Raw genomic sequence first — 23,411 nt, 5'->3', positions numbered from 1 at the left:
AGAAAAGAAAAGAAAAAGATAAAACTAAGGAGTCATGATAATTACATTCCAGTAAAGAAAAAGTCATCTTTTGAAAATGTGAGTTTGTTCTGTGATATCAGCAGAAGGGGAAAGTAAGACATGTATGTCATGGAGGCACCCTTTTCCTGCTTTAATATAAAGAAGACATTTTGGAATCCAGTGCATTAAGAGGCAGTTTTCCATTGTGTCAAAAGGAAAATCATTATATAAAAGTAGACTAGAGGACCTCTAAAGTTCATCCCAAACATAGATATTGAGAATATCCTTAGTATAATACTAAAGAACTTCAGAAAATTTATAGTTTACTCTTAAGTTTGAAAATATTTGCAAGAGTACACTACTTAATAAACAAAGTCTAAACTCTTTTACATCTATTTTCTCAACAGGTATTATAAATAAAATTTATGTATTTTTTCTCTACTAAAATTATTAGCTTACCGTTTCTTGAGATGTTGGCCCCCAAAAATGTCTTTAGTTTTTTTTTTATCTCTTACAGAGTATCTTGCAACATACTGATTTGAGGCAGGGAGGTATATAATCATGAGTACAGTTTATCTTTATTTGTTCAAAGCTCTGGTCTCATTAAAATTGCTATATAAATACTTGTTTTAACAACTGTTATTATTAGGGGTTTGTATGAAAGTCTGCCAACATGGTCCCAATATTTATATTATAAATCCAAATATTTTGAAAATAGCTGCTTCTTAACTGTGATCTTTGTTGTTTTTAAAATCCAAAATGTACTAGAGTTATTTTCATTTAATGTAGTTGAAATATTGCATTTCTATTGCCATTTTTTCCCCACTTTTATTTAAGGACAAGAAGTTCTTGAACAAAGAATATTTATGTCAGACTAATAAGTAAATAAAATGAAATAAGATAACTTTTCTTTCTGGAACTGAAGAAGATGAATTAATAAAAATAGTGCCCTTAATGTTAGTGTCCCAGTGATCTTAACACATTCTCACCAATGACAATAACCTATAATTGAAATTATTCTTTGGCCCTGAGATAATTTTAGATTCTGGGTACCATGCTTTTATTAAGTGATACAACAAAATGCTAATTTTAGAGTTTGAGTTTTTTCCTGTGCTTTCAGTAAATTCAATGAGTAGAACCCAGTTATTAAGGAAAAAATACTGAAGGCCTGAATAATATTTCCATGAATAGGTAATTAATTAGTGATTGGTTGATTTTGTGCTTTTAGGTCCACAGAAATCTTATTGCTCAGAAATCTTGACACAGGCAATGCAGGTGTTTACATGAATATAAAATTAGCAACTATATTTAGCTGTGATTAAAATCTAGTATGATATATAAAAACTGTTTGTCTTTAACTGGAACTTATTCAAAGTTAATGAGATCTCAAGGCAGAGTGTATATTCCTTTTTGAAAAGATGATAATATTTTTCTAATTACTGTCTATCTATGTGTGGGTTAGCCAATTTTAACTCAGTTAAAAAGCTGCAAAAACATGGTCTGAATTCTTTTTTTTATTATAGCTAATTTTCATTTAATTTTATACTGCTTGTACAAATACCCTATGTTATGAGTCAGGAAATTTTACAGGTGTGGATTTAATTTGTGGCATAGGTCCATAGAGGTTGTACATATCGTATAGAGCTTCAGATTTTTTTTCTTAATTGTCCTAGTCATTTTTAAATCTTTCTAGTCATTATCTTTACTTTCCTGCTAATCTGACGTCATTTTCACCGTAATCGATTTTTTTTTTAATGCAATCTGTTGTTCTTCTAACCCTTTTCCCAAGAGGCAAAAATTGATATATTTTGAGAGATTTGGGAGGGATGTTTTTTAACTTCTAAGTTATGTATTTACTTTCTTCCTTCTCAGGAAAGTTGTGCTACTTATGGCTAAATTCCAGCTGTTTTATGCACTAGTGACAGAAGGTCAGTTTGGAAATAAAAAGTCACAAATCTACCCATCTCCTCCACCCTCTCAAGGAACTCTAGTACTTCCCATTTGTTTTCATCTTTTTAACTGGAAATGCCTTCTTTGTTTGAGGAGAGGAAAAACAACAACAACAACAACAAAACACTGATACAACATTTCCAGTCCATGGAGGAGGACATCTTTTTCCAATAGAGCAGTCATTTTATTCTGAATATAAAACATAGTTACTCCTAGAATTAGGGGAATAAATATTAGTGTGATTCTATCGTATTTCATTATTTTGATTTCCCTGCATAGATTATACTTATGGCTGTGTAGTGTATTATGGGATGTGATTCTTAAACAGATGTTATATAATCAGGAAAATTTTGACCCTGTGCCTAATTCATACTTTTTGGTTTACATAGACATAATTTCTCCTGGAGTCTGTCCGCACCCAGGGCACTTTGTTTCAGTACCCCTTCCATCCAACATAATCCTGTGGCTTTAGTGAAAATAATAGTACGTTGTCCTGGAAAATTTATTAATGGGTGGAGGCAAAATCCAAGGCAAAGATTAAAGGTACTGTGTCAAAGTGCTCTTGTTTTTATCAGGGAACGATGGGATCTAGAAAGTAAAATATATGAATGATCATCATTTTTGAAGCAGAGCAAATTTCATGAAAGTGGAGAAGAGGCTCTAAAGGTAAAAGTTTAAATTTTGATTTATTAGAGTGGGCAGGAAAATGATGTATTTAAGGGAACTACCAGCACCAAAGTCTAGGTTAAGATCCAAAGTGTTGGAAAGAAATGAGTTTAACTTTGCCCAGAGGGAGAGTAGTTTGAATTGAATAGTTTTGATGGAAATATGCAAGTTTCTGTTTAGTTTATAAATAATTAGGTTTTGTTAAAAATCTGTGTTAATTTCGCCGGAGCGTTCCTGAGACTAGATAAAAAATTGTACTACTGTATACTTCTACACACATACATGCACACTTTTTAAAATTATGTTTCACAGGTGCAACTGAGTCCACATTATCTACAGCTTGCCATATTCGTGGTTTAGTTAATTATTTTCATCATCTTCCTGAAAAGGGCAAAATTAGTGGGGAATTTTTCTCTTTACTATTGTGTCACATACAACTCTAACTTATTTTTACATTTACAAAGGGGGCATATATGTGAATAAAAGCATGGCCACACAATTGCTAAAGCATGTCAGCACATGTTTAGGAAAAGCAAAACCTTATGGAACCATGTACAAAACCAAAGAATAAAAGTTCCTAATCTTGATCTCTTATGCCATTTTAAATAAACTCTAAAATTAGTACTGAAAAAGTCTCTCTGACTAGTTCAAATGGCTGATATTGATGTCGTTTTGGATCCAGTGATCCAAAATACAGCGTTTCATATATAAGCACAATTATTTTCTAAACTGAATTAGACGTTTGGTATAAAATACCAGGGTATAAAGTGATGATCTCTCCTCTGACTGATTAAACAAATTTAAAAGTATTTTTTAACATATGTAATATTATTTAATTTTATAAGCTGTTAATATGCTAATAGTAATTCAAAAAGCTTTAAAAATGAAGAGAAAATTATGGTAACTAAGTATATGTTTAAATATGTATTTTTATGTATTAATCATACATTTATTTTTAGAGGCCTAATTTATATTTTTCCCTAACAGTATTTTAGTTATATTTTTTCAGTTTTATCTTTTTTAAAGAACTATAATTTCATAATTCTTAGTTTTTCAGAGAAACCAGCTTTATCATGATTTCAGTAAATACTGATAATGAATTCAAACCTAGTTGGCATAGATTTCTCTAAAGTCCTAGAAATATATCTGTCAGTGATTAAACTTAATTCTTATTCTCATGTAATTTGTTTTTCTTGAAGATACTATAGAGAATTCTTTTTGTCTGTCCTAATTATTATGCATGATTTTATTTATTTAATGCAATAGAACTGTAGTTTACTTTTAAAGAAAAAGTCCTAGAACTTAGATACTATTTAGTTACAAAGTATTTGTTTATTGAAAAGAACAGAAAGCACAAAAATTTAGATAAATGATGGAAATGTGATCTTTGTGGTAGAATGGTGCTTTGCAATCTTAACAAGGTAATTAATACAAGTCAACAAGGTAGATTGACCCTAGCTCTCTGATTAATAACAGGAGACAGAATCTTAAGGGTTAGAGGACTTACATAAGAATCTGAAAAAATAAAATGAGCCAGAGAAAGTCGTCTTAAAGTTGGTAATCAAAAAATCTGCGCTGAACATGGGAGCTGTTAGGGTTTATCAGTAGCAGTAACAGGGGTGGGGTGGGGTTTGGGAATTGGGAAGATATGTAGAAAGCTGTGTTGGCGATGTGACTGTTCTGAGCTACTCAGAGCGTGGTTCTGACTGCCAGACTGTGGGAGATGCCAGAGAAGTGCTGACTGTGAGTAAGGGTAGGAGGGAGAGAGCACCTCTTTAAAAAAATTTATGTCAAAATGGTGTTCAGTGATCCATCAAATTGAATCACCACACCTTTATTGAAAAGTTATTATTTAGCACATGCTTTGGGGGCCCATTTCTCTAATTCTCTGAACTTGAAAACTTTTCCTTGTTGATCTTAATATGGGTCACTGGACAGATCTGTTTTACCTGATTAAATAAACGATAATGAGACTTAGGTCGACTTCTCTTTTACTGTACTTACTTAACAGTTCACTTTGTCAAACTTCTGCCACCTGTATAAGATTAAGAAAATTAGTGGTTATAGTGTAATTCTGTTCAGCTTGAAAAGTTATTGAAGCATGTCTTTTCCCACCTTTTTAACCTTCATATATTTTTTGGAAGAATCCCCATATGTGTTTGATGAGTCAACATTTCTTTTGCCTAAGTTCAGTAAAATCAAAGCATTATTTAACTTAAAATGTTATAAATCATGTGTGTAAAATTGTTCTTTCTGTAACATTTAATTGGAGACTTTTTTTCTCAGCTCACCAAAATGTTACTAGGTTCCTCTGTGACTGTCTGATATTTGAACAGAGAGACAACTAATTAGAATATTAGAACAGCATGATTGTCATTCCTGCATTTTTATAGGGTTTTTTAAAGGACTTTTTTGGGGGGAGGAAGCTGTCCCCAAACTGTATTATATTACTAAACATTCATACTCATCCTTAAGGCACTTTTTCACTATCCAGATACTCCTTTATTCTCTATTATAATTCCAATCAGGAAAATGGTTGTTTTCTCAAGTTAAGAAAACCTCTCATGCATAAAAATTCAAACTGCTAAAACAAATATATGGGGGGAGGAGCTTTTAATTTGACAAAAGATCTTCTATATTACAAAAGAATTTCCTGAAGATTACTTCAAATAGCTCTCTTAGGGTGCTGGGAATCAAATCAAAGGATGTTCTAAACACTTTTTCTTTTATGGGCACACCTGTTCCTAATATTCATATGTAAATAGTAGCTATTTACATGTGTGTCCTGATGTGGAGGGTAGATGAAAACTGGTTTGTGAATTACTCATGAAGAAATAGTCAAGATGGTTTAGTCTGTCTATACTATACTATTTTGTCCAGTCATCCTCTCATCCTCCTTCTATTCCAATCTCAGAGGAGAGGATGGGAGGGAAAGTTCATTTTAAGAAGGCATAATCTGTGGAAGGAGAGGAAACTATTGGTTAACACTAAATTTGTGGCGTTTTTTTTTTCTCTTCTCCTATTCTAGTTCTTGGTATCCTTAGAATTGCTATAATCTATTATATGTCACTCAAGTAAGTTTTTAGTAAACTGGTATGTTTAATTGGATCCTTCAAGCCCATAGGATTTATAGCAGTCATTTCTGAGAATTGTGAATCTGTTCACCTTTGTTCTTCATAAAATGGTTTCCCATGTATTTTCATGGAGAGCTCAGATTGTAAGCTTCTTCAAAGTAATTACTTTTATATCTTTTTTCTTGGTATCTAGTACCTGTGCCACATAATAGATGCTTGAATAAAGGACAATATATATTGCGATTGTTAGACTTTCTAAAGGGCTTCATTGTATAAATGCCTGTTATGAATATTATTGTATGTATGGTAATATTACTATTAGTTCAACCTTTAATAAGCACTTACCATGTGAAAAGGACTAGACTAATTATTTTACCTCTGCTATTTCACTGACTTTCAACAAAAATGTATGTAATTTGGAGTATTATTAAAATACTCACTTTATATGTAAATAAGCAGACTGAAGACGAGTTAAAATCTTGCCCAAGGTCAGAAAGTGAGTTGACTTGTGACTTCCCACATTGTCATTGACTCATCTACTTCTTCACTGACTTTACTCCCATTGTGTCCTAAGTAATACAATATTGAAGAACTACAACTTTTATTGCTATTATAGTGATTCCAGTCACTTATTATTTTCCAGGTATAGTACAGTTGTTTACCCTGATGATCCACTTTTCATTTGGTTGAAAAATTAACCGAGAGCATGAGGGAGAGACCTCTGGGAAAGACATGCAACTTTGAGATAAACTCTATCTAGTTTTAATGTTAAATTTTAACTTTTAATTCCTTTGTGATATTTACTCAACTGTCAGTGAAATGATAAATCTTCTACCTCATTTCACAAGAGGGCAGCACTTTCTTTTAAAATTTAAAGTGCGACTCTTAAAAAATACATTCAAATTAACTTTTTATGTCAAGAAGTTAAGCATGAGTGGTTTACAAAAGAAAGACTGAAACCTCTCTTTCTTTGGAGAAATTTATGGGCAAGATAAGTGCAAAATCTTAGAGAAACTTGGGAGTTTTTCAGGAAATGGAAAGATGATTAAAATAGCCCCTAGAATTTTTTACTTGAATGTTGAATTAGATTAACTATTTTAGTAACTGTGTAAATGTACGTGTCTGCCAAGATCATGGCTTTTTTTTTTTTCAATTGTAAAATCACTTTAAGGATGTAAAATTTTAATAATTTCTAATCGTTTTATTCTTGTCAATGAAAATCTATTGAACAATGGTTATATGTTTAGCATTCTTCAGGTCATTTGAGGGACAAATGTATTTAACTTTTTTCTCCTTCTCAGAGCCACGCCCTATTAAGGTTAGAGGAAAGGTAAAACAAATTGAAAAAACAATCTTACTTACATATTTACTAAGGCAATGTGTAAGTAAAGTACAGGATAGTAGGGCAGCATAATGGAGATGTAGATAGGAAATTGTAAAAGTGAGAGTACAAGCCTTTTTGTAGAGGGTGGAAATTGAGTCCGCCTTGATGGCTGGATAAAATTTAAATGGATAGAAAAAGGAGAGGCTATTATTTAAGAGAAAAGAATCCCTTCAATAGAGAAAAAGCTAGAAAAGTGTATCCTTAAGAATATTGTAAGGAAATCACTCCTGGAATATACAGGAAGGTCACTAGCCATATGTGACCATCTGCTTTTAAATTTAAATTAATTAAAATGTGACCCAATAGCCATTCTACTCTATTGGACATCAGAAATAGAGAATATTTCCATTATTGCAGAAAGTTTGACTGGGCAGTGCTACACTGCAGTTTGAATTTTTGGAAGTTGGGATGTGGAGAGCCATTAAGGAAAGGTATAGCGGCTGGCATTGATAGTATCAAGAACTTTTGAATTTTAAAACTGTAAGCAGGGGATGTACTTTTTATTTATTATTATTGTTTTCTATGGATCAAACACAGCTTGCCAGATATGTGTATTCATAGATAATTTACATTTGAATTAGCTATTATTATACTTGTTTTATAAATGAGGAACTAGAAGGCGAGATAAAATAAGTGATTTTTTTGATTAAAGGAGTGTTTGAAAAGAATTTACTTTGGTTTATCATGCTAATAGGATACAAAAGATAATTAGAGGAAAGAGATGAGAGTCAAGAAGAATGGCTTGAAATAATGTTAGGAGGTGAGTGAGAATATCAAAAAAATTAAGATATTTCGATATTTAAGTGGTCGATAATTTAGGTATATTTATTGGTGATTCCTAGTTGTGTGACGTCTCAACATTTTATGAGCTTATGTAGAGATGGTATGTAGGACATCAATTCAGTAATTCAGTTATTATTTTTGGTTGTCTATTATGTGTCAGGGACTACTGTAAACTCTGGGATACATCAGTGAACAAAATAGAAAGCGTATTCCTAGTTTAGAACCACTTCACTAATGTGATTGATATATTGTTACATAAAATTGCTTTTTAATAATTAGTGATCGGTGATTAACTTTTTACTAATTTATTTAAATTTGGTTTTAAAATCTTATTGCTAATAATAGCCGATGTTAACACTTAACAAGTTATAAACATTTTGGTGAAAATATACAGAAATGCTAAGAAAACATACACATGCTTCTCAAAATAGTCTATTGTAATAATAATTTTCAGAGTTTTTATTAATGTTTCAGAAACGTATCTAAACTTTGTAGAACCTTTACTTTCTCTCCTAGAAAATTCAGTTCAGGTACTCCTGGTATTGCATAGAATTGTATGAAAGTCTTGATTGTACTATAACTAACATTTTCTAACTATCAATGATTTTTTGTTGAAACTAATGACCAAACAATAATACAGTACTAATGAACATCTTTCTTAGTAAGAGTATTTGAATGTTTGCTGAAGTGACAGAGGGTCATTTTACTAAGAAAAAATCAAGGTCCAGACAAGGGTTCAAGTGTCTTTTTCTTGGTCAAGCAGCTAGATAAGTGTAATAGATGGAGTCACAACCCTAGTCCCTTGACACCAAGAATATTATTCTTTCTTATTTATCCCATGAAAGATATAATACACCAAGGCTGGGATGTAACAATACAAATAAGTAATCGTGTTCATATGTAATTTCGATGATTACTTTCTCGTAATATTGAAAAGGTTCTGTATTGCTTTTCAGGCTATCAGAGTAATAGTATAGTCTACATAATTTCTAATGAGAAAATTATATTCTAAGGATTTAAACTTATGACATTCTGAGCTATAATCTTTTCTGTAAGAGTGTGTACTATTGGCTGTAAGATAATTAAGAGGCATTTAAAATAACATGCCACAGCTAAAAAGGAACAGCTCAGAAAATGGGAATAGAGATGGGGTAGGATGAGTCAAAGAATATTATTATTCTTCAAAATATTTTTTAGCAACATTCAGGTTCCATTGAAGTTTTCTAAATTAGTTTCATATTTTTTCAATATTATGTATTCTTTGTAGCATTCTTAATAACATGCAGTATGTTTTGAATCTACTTATTTGTGATAGATCTTAGACTTACAGTGTATTTTGTGAGTGTGCATATTGCCAACAGTCATTCAGTTCCATCTGGTGCTCAAGATGGGTGCTAAAATTTTGGTAAAAGTGGCAGTAATAACTGAAAAAAATGGGATCAAATTTATTTATATGGATCTTTTGTTAATGATAAAGACATTCTGAAGTAATATTCCAAAAGGTTTTGTGCAGTAGTAATATCACTTAGGTATTTGTTTAGCCTCCCAAGGTTATGAATTTGATGGCAGTACTCTTTTTATATAAATACTAGATTTTATATTGTGCTTTTAAAGACTCTATTACTACAGTCATCTCATAATTTGATTTTAAAGCTAAAACACCTGCCAGATCAAATTCCATATTTAAGTTGTGCTTTAAATCCCTCAGTTTGACAATATTTAATGTAGAGCTAGAGATTATAAATCTCCTTCACTGTTTGATGAAGCCCTAAAGCAAAGATGTGCCCGATCTTGGTATTCAATGGTTGCTTCACCTGTCGTGGTACCTTTCCTTCAGTATTTTGTTGGAGTAACCTTCATAGCGCATCAAGCATGTCTTCTCCAGACATGACAAGCAGGGCAGCAGGGTCCATAGTATTTTCTCTCTCACCTACTGTAACTTAGGACCATGAGCAAAATTGCTGTTTGTACTGCAGCCTCTCTTTAGAGGCACACGTAGTCTGCCAGCCCACTAGGTTGGATCACTTAGCCCATTGACAGATGAAACCATTTTTCCATTTCCTTGAAGAAATCAGGCTAGATATTCTTTTTTGGATGTATATCATCTTATTATAAACATTGCAAAAAATTGTGTGCCAAAAGCTATCACAGTATTAGATGACAATAGAAGTATTGGTTTCCTGGGAATGAGATTGACTTACATTCTGTAATGCCGGTTTAGACACAGTTATTATTTAAATAAACTGGAGTCACTAGTTATAGAGTAACTGATGAGAACAAAAAGGCTTTGTCTCTGTTTCCTTTAGAAAAGTTTACCATTGACCAGCCCACCACTGAAGGCTTGTTTCTATTGAGGCCTGATTTGCTAGAATGTCAGACCATCTGGCACTTCAAAACTTCTGAAACTTTCAGAACAAAAATGATTGTCTCCAGTGGTGTTTACCTTCAAATCTAATGATGCTACCGTTTTAAAAAAATAAATATCTACCTAGAAAGATAAATGTGTTTTACTTGGGAATTTTCCCTCTGCATACTGATTTAATTTTACATGGAAAAAGTACCATATGCCTGTGGTAAAATTTTCATACAGTATATAAGACTTAAGATAAAGTGTCTCTTTCAACATATTCAGATCTCCAGTCCCTCTTCCAGAAGTAACCACATTTTGTCTTCTTACATATCTCTCCAGGAATATTATCTGTAGTTCATATATTGTCCTTTTATATAACTACGTCAGTGTCCCTTTTCAGGGCACATACATATGTGTCCTACATGCATGTATATATTAAGGGTTGTTTTTTTTGTCAGCACTTAGCCATCTTCTCTTTTACATAGCTGAACAGCATTCCACTGTTGAAATCTGCCATAATTTATTTACACAGTTACCTATTGATAGACATTTAGATTGTTTTTAGCTTTTTACTGTGTCAAATAGGACTTATTAAGCATCCCTGTACATACGTCTTTACACATGTTTGCAAATTAAATTTCTAGAGATAGAATTTGACTCAAAGGTTATATGCATTTTAATGTTTGATGGATATTACTAAATTATCTCCAGCCCCAAATGTGGCGGATTTTTAAAAGTCAACTCTGCTGCTTCTAATAATCTCCAGGAAATGTAATGGCTTAACTTAACTTTGTCAAACATAGGAATTCTTCCCTCTGTAATCAGCCTACTGATTTTATTATGAGTTGCAATAATACACAGTCTGGGTTCACTGTTTATAGAACACTTTATTGGAAACTTTGAGAAGAAACAAAGTCATAAGGTAGAACTCACTGCTCAGAGCAAACAAATGAGGGGAGTGAGATAAAGGTATAGAAAATAACTAACAATACTAGGAAAAAAAGAGTGGCAACGGTCTATGACTTTTGGGGGGCTGTATTTAAAGGTATAAGTGGCTCATGTGGCAAGTGTATCGACATATTATTAGTGAGATTAGTGAAAATGAATCATGACAGTATTACACACAGAAGCGTGGCTGATCTCACAGGGTTACTTTGAACTTCCTCTGGGTCCACTCAATGTGCAGTTCCTTAAATACATAGTCAGATTCTGGACTCTTCTGGAGGGAGTACCAATTTTTTACTTGTAAGTGAAAATAGCACCTTCATTTTTTTATTATTCTTGACATGTTGGTTGTTATTATTAAAATTGGTATTGTATTTTAATTTTGCCTTTAATTTTCTAAATCTGGATAGCTGAGGAACATTGGAAAAACCTTTAGAAACCTTTGGGAACCATCTCCAAAGCCGTGTGTGACTTGGTTACATATCCCACAGGCTTGTGCTGTCAGTGGACATCTGGAATTGTGAGGCTTGGCTGCCTGAGATGGTTTCACTCTTGCCTGATGCTGCGTATTTCTTGGGAAGGATGTGGTTTTGAAACGTTAACTTGTCTTGGCATTATTTTTAGTCACCTAATAAAGTGCTTTCTGAATCATTAAATATTCAGAAGGTTGCTGAAGTCTGACCCCAGCACCTGGTTGGCTAATTCAGAAGCAGATCAGCTGGAATTTCTTTTCCTCAATCCTTACCCCACCCACCCACACTCCCTTTAGAAGAAAAAGCGCTTTGTGCCTTTAATCTGTCTAGTAGAATCTTCTGGCTATAGATTATGGAAATATATAAAGTGTTGAATCTTTTTCTTAAGAATTATATTTTTTCTTTCCCAACTGCCACCTGTGTAATTATCAGAATAGATGCCATTATTGAAGAGGTGAACATTAAAAATAATTCTTTGTGTACAAAGCATATTGTCTGAACTTCCTGGGATAAAAGGAGAGTTCCGCCTTTCATCAGGGGGCTCAGGCCTCCATTTTAGACTGAACTTTCTGCCCTTTAGGGCTGTATATTACTTTAAATAGCTACCAGCTGACAGACTGGGTTGCTGGCTGATGTTAACTAGAAAGCTGTAATGTGTTGCGTAGTCTCTCCTTAATAGAACTACAGCAGCAGGAGACAATGAATTGAAATCTAAGCTCATGATTAAGGTCTTGAAGCTATTTTATTTTTGAATTATAGACCCCGATTTAGTAAAGTTATGAAAAGGGGAATTGTGAATCTTCCTCTTAAAGGCATTATAACCTGGATCTTTCCTTGAGTCAGAATAGGATTATAACAAGTAAATTTTCTATCCATGTCTGAAGCTCTTCGTTTTGAATAAAGCCATGATGTACTGATTTATTTGTTTTCACCTATCGACCTCCATATGCTTCACTTTAGAAGTTTAGAGGATCCCAAAAGTCTTTTCTTTTTCTTTTTCTTTTCTTTCTTTTGCTTTTCTTTTTTCTTCTTTTCTTTTCTTTTCTCTTCTTTTCTTTTTATTGACCAATATAAAGAGAAACCTGTTAGGTTTGGCATAGAAAACATACTTTATAGTTTTTAAAAACTCGAGCTTTATGTGTAGCAAGAAGGATATCTTAAGATCCACCATATGGACTGTTTTTCAACAGGGCATTTAGACTGCTTTTTTTGCTTCTATTTGACTGAACCCTAAAGAATGTCTTATTGCCTTGATGAAATTGCTAAATAAGTCATTTTTTAACAAATGAAAAGATATACAGTTTTTCGGTATAATAAGTTTTTAAATTAGTCTAGCCTTTGAAAGTTTTTGCCAAAGCCATATAGACATTTAGCTCTCGTCATTTGGGTAGTGGAATATGGTTTTTATTAAGTCATTTAGATTTAGATTTTATTGATGCCATTGTTGAGTTTTCCTGTGGTTCGGTAACCTTTACTTTCTCATGGATCTAGGTGTCTATGTTTGAGACATGAATTATCTCTCCAAAGTATCTTAGGGAATTCAGTGTTGATCTGTTGCAGGGATTGGGGTAGCATTATGTTTATGCCACCTCTTGAGAATTAGTGCACAATTTTTTTTAAATTTATTTATTTAAATTAGTTTCAAGTATATATTGCATTGGCTAGACATCTATATAGTTCATAAAACAATCCCCGCAATTGCTCCTTCCCTCCCCTGGCTCTCCACCTAGCCATCGTATTAATGCTAACTGTATTCCCTCTGCCGAGTACAGAATATTTTTGCACACTAGTGTAGACTGGCAAAATGTCAACTATTTCTAATTTCATCATTCAATTTATTATGTCTCTCTGGTGATATACTGCTTTCACTGGAGGCCTCTATTTTTTGTTTTAATGATTACAGGATTTTAAGAGATAGTCTATCAAAGAGGTGCTTGGTAGAAAAGGAAAGGGCTGTGGAGATGCAAGTCTCACTTCTAATGTGTCCCTCAGTCATCAAAGAGCACAGCACTTTTGAATAATCTATTGTTTAGCTATTTGAATTTTGTAGAATATCTTTGGATTTTTACATAAATAATCTGTCTTTGACCCTTAAAAATAACATTTTTAGTTGCTTTCCAGTGTTTTAGTGAGAATATATTTACCCTGTTATTAAAATTAGGTGGGAATTTTTTGAAAAAAAATTTTTCTTTTGAATGGTTCTATATAGACCCACTGAATATAATTCCCCCTCACCCCACCCTTTTTCTCCTAAAAAGTGTGTCATGAAGTTAGGATCATCACTGTCTTAGTCCTTGATATTTTATACATTAATTAAGGAAGCTTTATTTAAGTGTTTTCTTTCCTGCCTGAGCCAAGGATGTCAGTTCTGAGAAATGGGTTTGGGGCATTTGCGGGAAATGTCAGGGAAGCTAATAGTTGGTACAGAGGCACTGATTTTGGACACTCCACTCTAGAATTCCATGTGGGGACATATTCTTCCTCTCTTTCCTTATCCTGTTTTTGTCACTTCTAGAACACAGGTGACTAGCATTTTGATAAAAATTCCCTTACTCTTATCTTTTGGATGCTGCTGCTTTTCCCTCATAACAATTAGCCTTGTATATAAGGATAAAAAGATATTTGGAACTCTAATAATAACATAGTTTTTGTCCTGATATAAGAACTCTTTAAACATAAGAGTCTACTTTAGAGAAAGACTATGGTGTTCTCTGTTGTTCCACAGTTTTGTTTTTTTTTTTAATTTAGTCTTTGGATACGTGCATTGAGGGGTCGCGTGTTTGCACATGTCTCTGATCACAGACATCCAGCACCCTGGGTGGTAGTTGGAAGTTTGCCCAGCTGAGAAAGATTGTTCTTTCTCCTCTCTCCTTTATTTATTTATTTGTTGTGATGGTGGTGGTGGTGCTGGTGGTGCTGGTGGTTCCTTTTGTCTTGTATTTACGTGAAAAGTTTATTTGTTGCTGTTGAAAGATCTCAGCATGTGGCCCCAGAGCCCTCACAGATCAGGGTCAGCCTGGTCAAATTTCTGTGTGTTTCTTCACTCCATTTCTGATGATTGGTCTTCCTGCCCATGTCAATGCTTTTCTTGGTCCAAACTGTACAGATTATTTTTACTTATCAATTTCTGGATAATCATTAGTTTACTGCATTTGTTTCTGAAATTAATTAGTGTCTGTGTATATCTGAATTGGGCACTTTGAGGTGAAACACATTCTGCTAGAAATCTCATAAAGCCATTTTGCCCCTGGGGACATGTTGGGTTTTATGAATAAATGATGAAAATATTTTAAAAGCTTGTTAAATTTTGTATAGATCCGCATATGTAAAACACATGCTATTTAAATACTGATATGAAAATAAGTTGGGAGTGAAACTGGAAGAAAAATGGTGTACAAATCCAAAAAATAAGAACTATATTGTATACTGTTCCCTGATAGATTTTTGTTCTTTTCTGTCGGTAATGGACTCTCTTTCTACATATGATTAAATGAATGCCAGCAATTTTGATATTTAAGTAATTCAAATAGCCTTTTAGGAGATACATATTCTAATTTCAGGTGTTTGTTTGTTTGTTTTTTTTCTCTATGCCTTGATACAGAGTAAACTTAGTTATATTAAGATTAACATTCTGTTTGTGTTGGTATCACTTTTAAAAGCATTACATATTTATGATGAAATTCTGCACACAGCTAGAAAAATATGTTTTATATGGACGTATCTGTCACACTTAACTTTTATTGGTATACTAAATAGCTATGTAATGCAAAAAGCAAAATCATATTTTTGCCTTGGCATGATGTCCACAATAACAGTACAAAAGGTATATCATTTGCATTGAACTTTTTTCTTTAAAGCAATTATACTTAAAACTTTGTAGGAGATAGTGTTTTTCTGAGGGCCAGTAATAATTTAACATCAAAACCGATGACACATTTAAAAGTAACTGGTTATTACTCACATTTTGAGTAGTTTCACTTATTAAGTTTTATTTCAGAAACCAGTAAATTCCCCACATAAAAACAGTCTGAATGACTCTTAGAGGTATCAATGAGATCAAAGAACTTTCCTTTATTTTCCCCATCGTTGTACTATTAACAGCTTTTCAGAAATAATACAATTGATCACACGTATTTTGTTTTGTGACTTGTATTGTGGTGTTTACCTACCACCTTTTGTTTTCATGGGTGGGCTCTCAATTGGAATATGAATCCTGGGATCCATTCAGAATCAAGACGATCTGAGAGCTATGTAGTGCATTTTGAGGCAGGGAGGCCTCCAGGAAGTGGGAGTGAGCTTCACTTCAAACTGTGTGAGGGGTGGTGGAAGGGAGGATGCCGATTAAAATAATAAACAACTGTTGGAAAAAGAAGTGGATTACAACACCACCGTCAGATCAGCAAGGGGTGCTGGCGGAGCTGAGGCCGCCCTCGCTCCCCTGCCACAAACTCTGCAAAGGGGGACATGAGACCTACTGCTGGAACTTTTCTCCTGACAGATAGGAGAACTTTTCAAACAGCTTAGTTCTGTTGCATTGACAGCATCCCTTAGGCATAGCCTGACCTAGGGAGACGGACTGAAACTGGCTTGGTGGTTACCATAGCAACGCAGGCTGCCGGTGTCTGGGAGAGTGCAAACCGGTGGCCTCTTGTCCCGTGTTTGGGTGTTTCTTCAGAGAAGAGTACACTCCTTGCTGTTCGAGCTTTACATAAGTCATGCTCTTTGAAAACTGGCTCTTTACCCAGGATTTTTTCTTTTTTTTTTCTTTTTTCTTTCTGAAACCAGTCTGAATGGAGGAAGTTGGTAATACTTGGCTCTTTTTTTTTTTTTTTTTTTTTCTTTGCCTTCTCTCATGCAAGTTTCCAGGATATAGCTTCTTTTTGCTGTGGGTAATTGAGACCAAACTCTAGGCTTGGGGCCCAGGAGAGACCAGTTGTGGGCTGCAGGTCATTAGTGAGGTGAGCAAAAGGGAATCCTGGGCTTCCCAGAGAAAAAGGAGACCATGCTAGCCTCATGGAATGCAGCTCCCAGAAATTATAGAAGCAGGTCTATTCCTTGCGACCTCCGAAGTCCATGAAAAAACGGACCCACAGTGGGGTGGCTAAAATGTCCCAGCACAAGCTGCTGCTGCTGCTCATGGACCGTTGCTCAAGGCCAAGGCTTGTAAAGGATTTTACAAAGGATTTTAAAGTATAGCCAGAAAAGATACCGTTTTTGGAAGTTAAAGGCTGTTGTCTGAAGGAAGTTTGCCGGAAAGATGTAAACTTCAAGGGCTACTGGACGATGATTGGTCTGAACTTCAGCTTACGGGAATTGCTGACAAAATTTGAAAAGGTATGCAGAAAACGGACTTCATGAATGTCCTTTTTTTCTTCTTTTTCTTGTCTTTTTTACTATGCATTTAGGTGGCAGATATTCTATCGACTGATTAATTTATAATTTCTAAAGCATATTTGATTTGATATGCTCTTAAAAATTTTTTTCAACTAAAGAGAAAATTAGCAATTCTTTCTCTTGGTCAGGAGGGCTTCTCATGATGCCTGTCGGTTTTAGAATTCCACATCAGAAGAGATCTTTTGTACTCAAGTCGGCTGGTAATTTAACTGAAAGCATTTTCTTGTAGAGGAAAAAACAGCAACAACACCAGGCTTTCATGCCAAAATCTGACTTCATCAGGCGTGGGTTCTGTTTTCGTTACCTCTCAGGTTTATCTCCTTGCAGTGGCCAAACACAGCCTTTTCTAACCTTTTTACTGAAGATTCAGTTCTGAGAGTCAGGAGAAGACACCTCACAGTGACGATGACACATCTGATCTTAAACTTTTTATTTCTGAGTGTGTCTGTTTTAAATGTGGAGTACTTGCATGCACTGTGGAACTTTAATGCTTGGATCATTAATTTTGCATTTAGTTCTTTTTTCCATAGGAAAGTTCTTGGCACACTCTAGGATTGAGTCTAGTCTGCCAAATGCTACCTTACATTTATAGTTAAACAAAACAGAAAACCTCAACGTGCCATTCATGGGCTCCTGCCTGCTTTAGACTTTGGATGCCAAGTGCCTATCTTCTTTCAACTTCTAGTCTTTAAAGGAAAAGAAAGAAGGAGGCCAAGGGCCCTTATCATGGGCAGACCCTTATCATGATCAGTTACTTATCGGTTGTTACAGATGTGCTCAGTGACTTTCCCCAGGAATATCCTATGGTTCATTACAAGTACAAACATAAGCAAGACTGTATTGAGTCATTAAAGGAATAATGGCCTTTTTTCTTACAAAACTACAATCGCCGGGGAAGAAAGGTGTAAAACCATGTCATTTGAAAATTTGAAAGCTTTTCCCCAAACCATTGCAGTTATTACCGATTATAGAAACAGTATAGTGGGCAGAGTATGGAGAAAGAAGAATTATGCTCTCTCTTCTCCCGTCTCTCCCACACCCCAACTTTGGAAGTAAGGATTATAATGCAGGGTGCACTTTGACCTCTCACTTTAATATGTTGTTAAGCACCTAAATTCCTGAGAGTAAAGGATGGTTCCCAGTCAACTCAGTTCACCATTTAAAAGGGGTGGAGGAGGGAGAGAATATCTTCTTTATGGCAGCTGGTAACAGCAGGTGACAAACTTTATGACCGTAAAGAGGTCTGTTAGCTTGGTTTGTATAGATTTGTCTGTTTCTTCCTAAAAAGATATAGGGCATAAGTTACATGAATAATTCATTACTTAGATCCCCAGAGAGGCAGTAATGGTGGGCAATAGCTGGACTTTTGTATTGTAATTGCTGCTATTAGTCTTAAAAGCCCAGGTCAGATACCAGAGTTTAAGGACCTCCTTCAGCCTTTTGGCCATTCTAGTACTGGTCTTATGAGTACATTTCCTCTTTTAACTTCCAAACCTTAGTATCTGCATATTTCATATTCTTATTTTAGTAGCTGAATTGACAGTAAAAGAAGTCTACTGGCTTATTCTTGTCAAAGGCTTGATTTAGGACTTTTTTTTTTTTTTGAGACAAAGAGTAAATTCAAAGAAACAGTCCTGCTGCAATTCACAGCCTGAGTTCTCCTTACATGTTTATTTTTGTGTGAAACGCCTTTATAAAAATCTATGTGAAAGTTAATCTCTTTGCCATATTTCATTTGTAGGAAGTTGTCATACATGAATGTATTTTTCTCTAACTCAGGTATTTAAAAAAACCTTTTGTGTATTTTCATAAAAGCCGTCTCATATATTTAGCCTATGCTACATGGATTCATTGCCAGGAAAACTGGTATTATGGAAAGGTACCACTGCCTCACACCACTAAAAAATCAACTACCTACCTTCCCCCAACTCTGAAAGCAATAATGTCATTTCTAGGGAAGGGCCAGGGCTTACTGCTGTAATGTAAAAGCGACACGATACCTTTAGAAGCTGAATAACAGTCTTTCCTTAGAACCTTTACTCTCAAGTCCCTTAGTCCTGTCTTTTCCTCAGTATTAGCGAACTGCTTCTAGAGAGAATAGTAACATTAGTAATTTCACACTTTTCTCTTTATATCAGTAGTCGTAATTGTTCAGTCTGATGTTTAGGTTGACATAGCAAAAAGGTAATTTTGTTGTATTCCTTGAAGCCATTTCAGGCTTTGAGAAAACTAGGGTCCAAGGTCAGGTTGGTGGTGGGGTCTTCCAATGATGGGTTAATCTGAAAAGTTGTAGACTGATCAGATCATTGAAATTACCCAAAGACAGCAGAACTTTAGCATAACTTGAGGACAGCAGTTTGTTTGGGAGGTAAATTCTGGTTGCTGTTATAGAATTTTAGAGAAATTCAGAGGCTTTATGATTTATATTGGATATCTGTTCATATTTGAATGTTCGGCACATGATTGAGATCTATGTTTTGGTTATCTAGCCCCAAAACGTGTGATGCATGGATTGTGATTTGCCAGCATAGACAGGAAGGGCAAGTTGCACTTGGTACTCATTCTTCATCTCCAAAAACCAGAAAAGACAATCCTGGAAGTCCCTGGGATCCAGGAGTCAGGAAGCGTTCTCTATAGGTTTCCCCCAGGTGACAGCTCACTAAGGATCAGAAAACCCCAATTGGTAGGAACCATGAGTATCCCAGAGTGGTCCTAAAAAGGAGGTTGAGATGAACTCACCAGAAGAAGAAGACAACCTTGTAACAAGATGTAGCTGCCAGCAAGCAGATCCTAATCATCTAACCAGGTGATGAGGGAAGAGCTTTGTGTCAAAGTTGACTTGACACAGAAAGCTGGTCCATCAGTGCACCTCACTGAAATCCAGCCTATGAGTTGGTTTTATTGCCACCTGACTTTAATGAATTAATTTTCTCCTTGGAAAGTACTCATAAAGGAAGCATGTGATGGCTTTGGTGGCTGTTAATATACTGTCATACTTAAGCCATTTGCATTTTGTACTGTCCCATTTATTTAGTAGTCAAAGAGGATAGAGTAATGGACAATTTTAGCTCAGTGACATTTTGAGTGACTGTTACCTTTTATTAATTTATGCCGTTCTACTAGATGATTAATGATAATGGTAGTTCTTCAAGGGCGTGTGTGTGGGGTGGGCGGTTTAAAGGGTAAAAGTGCGTGCGTGCGTGGAAGGTGGTGTGTGTGTGTGTGTGTGTGTGTGTGTGTGTGCGTCTGAGTAGTACCACCTTCGATGAGATGGAGAAACCAGACCAATGCTAAATTTCCTTTATGGCAGTTACCTCTTTTACAATGACTAATTTTTTAAATTATAGTTCAAAGGTGTTATTTTACTGCTCAACTTGCAATATCTAATTTTAAAACAAATGTATCCTTGAACACATTGTAAACTTCTAGTTCCACGGTCTATTCATTTGTTCATTATTTAGTAAATATTTGTGAAGTGCTTGTATCAGTCACCGGGCTGAGTTTAGGGATAGAGTGGAGAACAGTGAAGACTTTCCCGCATTGAGCTTACAGCCTGGTGGGAGGACACAGACATTAAACGAGGAAGTTTTCCACTATAAGTGTGTGATTTAGCAAAAGTAGAGGGAGCTATAACAACAACAGATAGCCCTAATCTAATCAGGGTGCACAGAAGTCTTTTCTGAAGAAATTACGTTGAAGCTGGGACTTAAAAGATGACTTTAAGAATAAGGTAGAAACTGAGATTGTGTCTGGTGTGTGGGTGGATGTGTGTGTGGATGTGTGTTTGGGAAAGAAATTAAGAGCTTTCTGGGTAATAGGAAGTGCTTTTACACAGGCGAGGAGTTGAGGAATTGGGTGCCCCAGGATAGTGGTTTTAAACATTTAGTGTGCAATAATGCTTGACTGGGGTTTCAAACATGCTCAATTTTGATTATATTATCTGATTTTGATAATTAAAGCGGGGCAATAGTTTGGCCACATGAAAGATTTAGTGACTGCTCTTAACTTGTGCACACATGCAGATCAAACCTGTTTATGTGAAGTGCACTTTGGAAGGAAAGTCACTGTATTTTAATTCACTAGGATTTTAATGTATTTTAGTAACAACTGGTATAGAGTCAAGAATTTGGAACTTTTTTTGTTGTGAAAAATATTTTTATTAATAGCAGTGTTTGCTTTGTTGGAATATAAAATGCACTTTGGTTATTGATTGTCATTCAAAGTTGGCTTGTTCAAATTATCTTGAAAGTGCAGTTAATTGTAAACTTGTTCCACTTAGTAATTTTACTTTTTAAAATTCTATTGTCTAACATATATTTATAATCACAGAAAATGGGAAAAGAGCATCGTAAATGCAGCTGCAGACCAGGTGATAACACTTCCTCTTGTCTGTCAGACTATGATTCCGTAATTATTAATAGAGTGGTTAAAATCTATGAGATTAGTTGTTGAAAGAAAATGTAGTTTATAAATAATTGATATCAATACATTAGCTTTAATAATTGACTAAGTAATTGCAATCACTACCCCAGAAGCCTCACAAATTGTCTCAAAGTATATTTACATATCACATAACAACCCTTGGTGATGTTATTTGGTTGTCGTCTTATTTTTTAGGTAATAGCTGATTTTTTTTTTAAAGTTATAATTCCTTGTTTTCAAACCTAAAGCTCTGGCAGTAATCCTACTGGGCTCCTGGCAATCACTCCTAACCTGTCTCTGAATTCCGGTCTTACTTTTGATAGGAACAGTGGATTTCCTTTCCCCTAACGGTTGACTTTGTTGATTTAGCCTGCACCTTGGGATGCAGTAGGGAAGTTGTTGCTCACCTCACTTCTTCACCTTCAGGAAAGGGGTCAAGACTACTTCAGAGAAAACATTGCTGTGGCCATGTAGGGTTAGATACACATGTCGTGGAAAAATAAACCAAACTTATGTCAACAAGGCCCAAAGACAACGAATCTATTCTAGCACCAGTTTAGTTGTTGGAGACTTTTTAGTGGCACCTTTAATGAACCTCTGTTTCCTTCAGAGGGTTCAAATGGTTCTGTTTATCATAATCTAAAGAAATATTTTTGCTTACATAATTATAGCCATTGCTTGATTATAAAATACTATAATGAAATAAAATGTATGTGATATTCCTTATAATGTGTTTACATATAATATCTCGGTGGGTTACATCATTAAAGAAATGTCCAGTTAAGGGCAAAGTTGATATTAAAATATCAATTATTAAACCACTAAGGAAATAAATGTGTTCCTTTATTTGTGAATTTATTTTGACTTGGGTAGTAGGTGTTGTATACAGGAAGACTAACTGTTGATTAGTGAACCTCTCTGAGTTTTTCTTAGCTGTCTTCTGAAAGTGTGCAATCTTAGGCTTTTTTAGTGGTGTTTTACTTAGAGAAAAAGAGGAAAAAGAAGTAGTCCTTTTCTTCTCAGCTCTGGCTTTTCTTAACCTTCTAAATTGTGCTTACATTGTTTGAACATATATTTCAAGCCTTTTAAGTAAATCCTTAAAATACGTCATCTGTTCTGTTATTAAATGTTGGTTTCACTGCATGAATACCTTTCTGTGGCCCCTCTGCGCACATGACTCACTTGTGTTAAATGCTTGGAAGAGCATTACTCTGTGCTCCTAGGTGGATTACATTTCTATAACGAATTATCAATAACCATTTTGTGCTGGTTAATGGTCAGAAAGGCTTTCAGGGGACAGAGGTAAGCATTAGTAGGGCAAGTCTCCCAGCTATACAGTTAGAGTAAACCCTCTTCCATGGAACTTTAATTTATTTTAGCATTTGATGCTACAGATTTATGATCTGACAGCCTCCCTTGCTGGCATCTTGATTTTAAAACCAGTGGATCATTGCACATTGATCTATGAAGGGGCGTGATTCATTAAATGCGTGTAATTCTAAATTTCCAGGTCAAATCGTAGGTAAGACTTCGCAGTGGAGGCTTCTAAATAATTTTAGGTTTCCCATGTTAAATTTTTGAAATGAAGAGATTAAACAAAATCATTACTACAATTCCTTCTAATTATTTAGTGATCTGATTGACTGGCTAATATACCAGTCAATCATACATTTATTCATGCATTTATATATTTGTCCATCTGTCTGTCTGCCTATCTGTCTATCTGTCTGTATCTATTTTATATTAGGCTCAGAGGCTAATGTGAAGAATACAAAAGAAATATTGAGATGATTTTTTGCCTTTAGGAGCTCTTGATATATTTGTTCAAATAAAAATGCCACTAAATGTTCAATGGAAAAATAATGTGTGCACATTTCTTTTTCTTTGATCACTTTCTGGTTGTTGATTTTCTTCCTAACTTTTGATGAGGCTCATGTGTGGAAGGATTTTCCACATACTGAAAGTTATAT

General features: G+C 34.7%; 1 protein-coding gene across 11 annotated transcripts in view; it reads left to right on the top strand.

Moving 5' to 3' along the window:
- Nucleotides 1–23,411, top strand: part of UTRN (utrophin) — a 446,059-nt gene that overhangs the window by 277,133 nt on the left and 145,515 nt on the right. The window contains exon 1 of one of the 11 annotated variants that reach the window (XM_039846983.1): nucleotides 4,273–4,359. The exons of 9 other annotated variants lie outside the window; for them this stretch is intronic. Coding sequence is in view for 1 of the 2 variants with exons in the window: in XM_039846982.1 (XP_039702916.1) it covers nucleotides 16,909–16,959 (51 nt within the window). In the remaining variant the exon portion in view is untranslated. Of the gene's footprint in view, nucleotides 1–4,272; nucleotides 4,360–16,893; nucleotides 16,960–23,411 lie in introns of those variants that run through there. One more of the 11 variants, XM_039846982.1, reaches the window with a different exon arrangement.

The sequence above is a fragment of the Pteropus medius genome, unplaced genomic scaffold (genome assembly GCF_902729225.1).
Source record: "Pteropus medius unplaced genomic scaffold, Ma_sr-lr_union100, whole genome shotgun sequence".
In the NCBI taxonomy this organism is placed as follows: domain Eukaryota; kingdom Metazoa; phylum Chordata; class Mammalia; order Chiroptera; family Pteropodidae; genus Pteropus; species Pteropus medius.
Note: the sequence above shows the minus strand (reverse complement) of the source record. Positions and strands in the feature narration are given on the sequence as shown.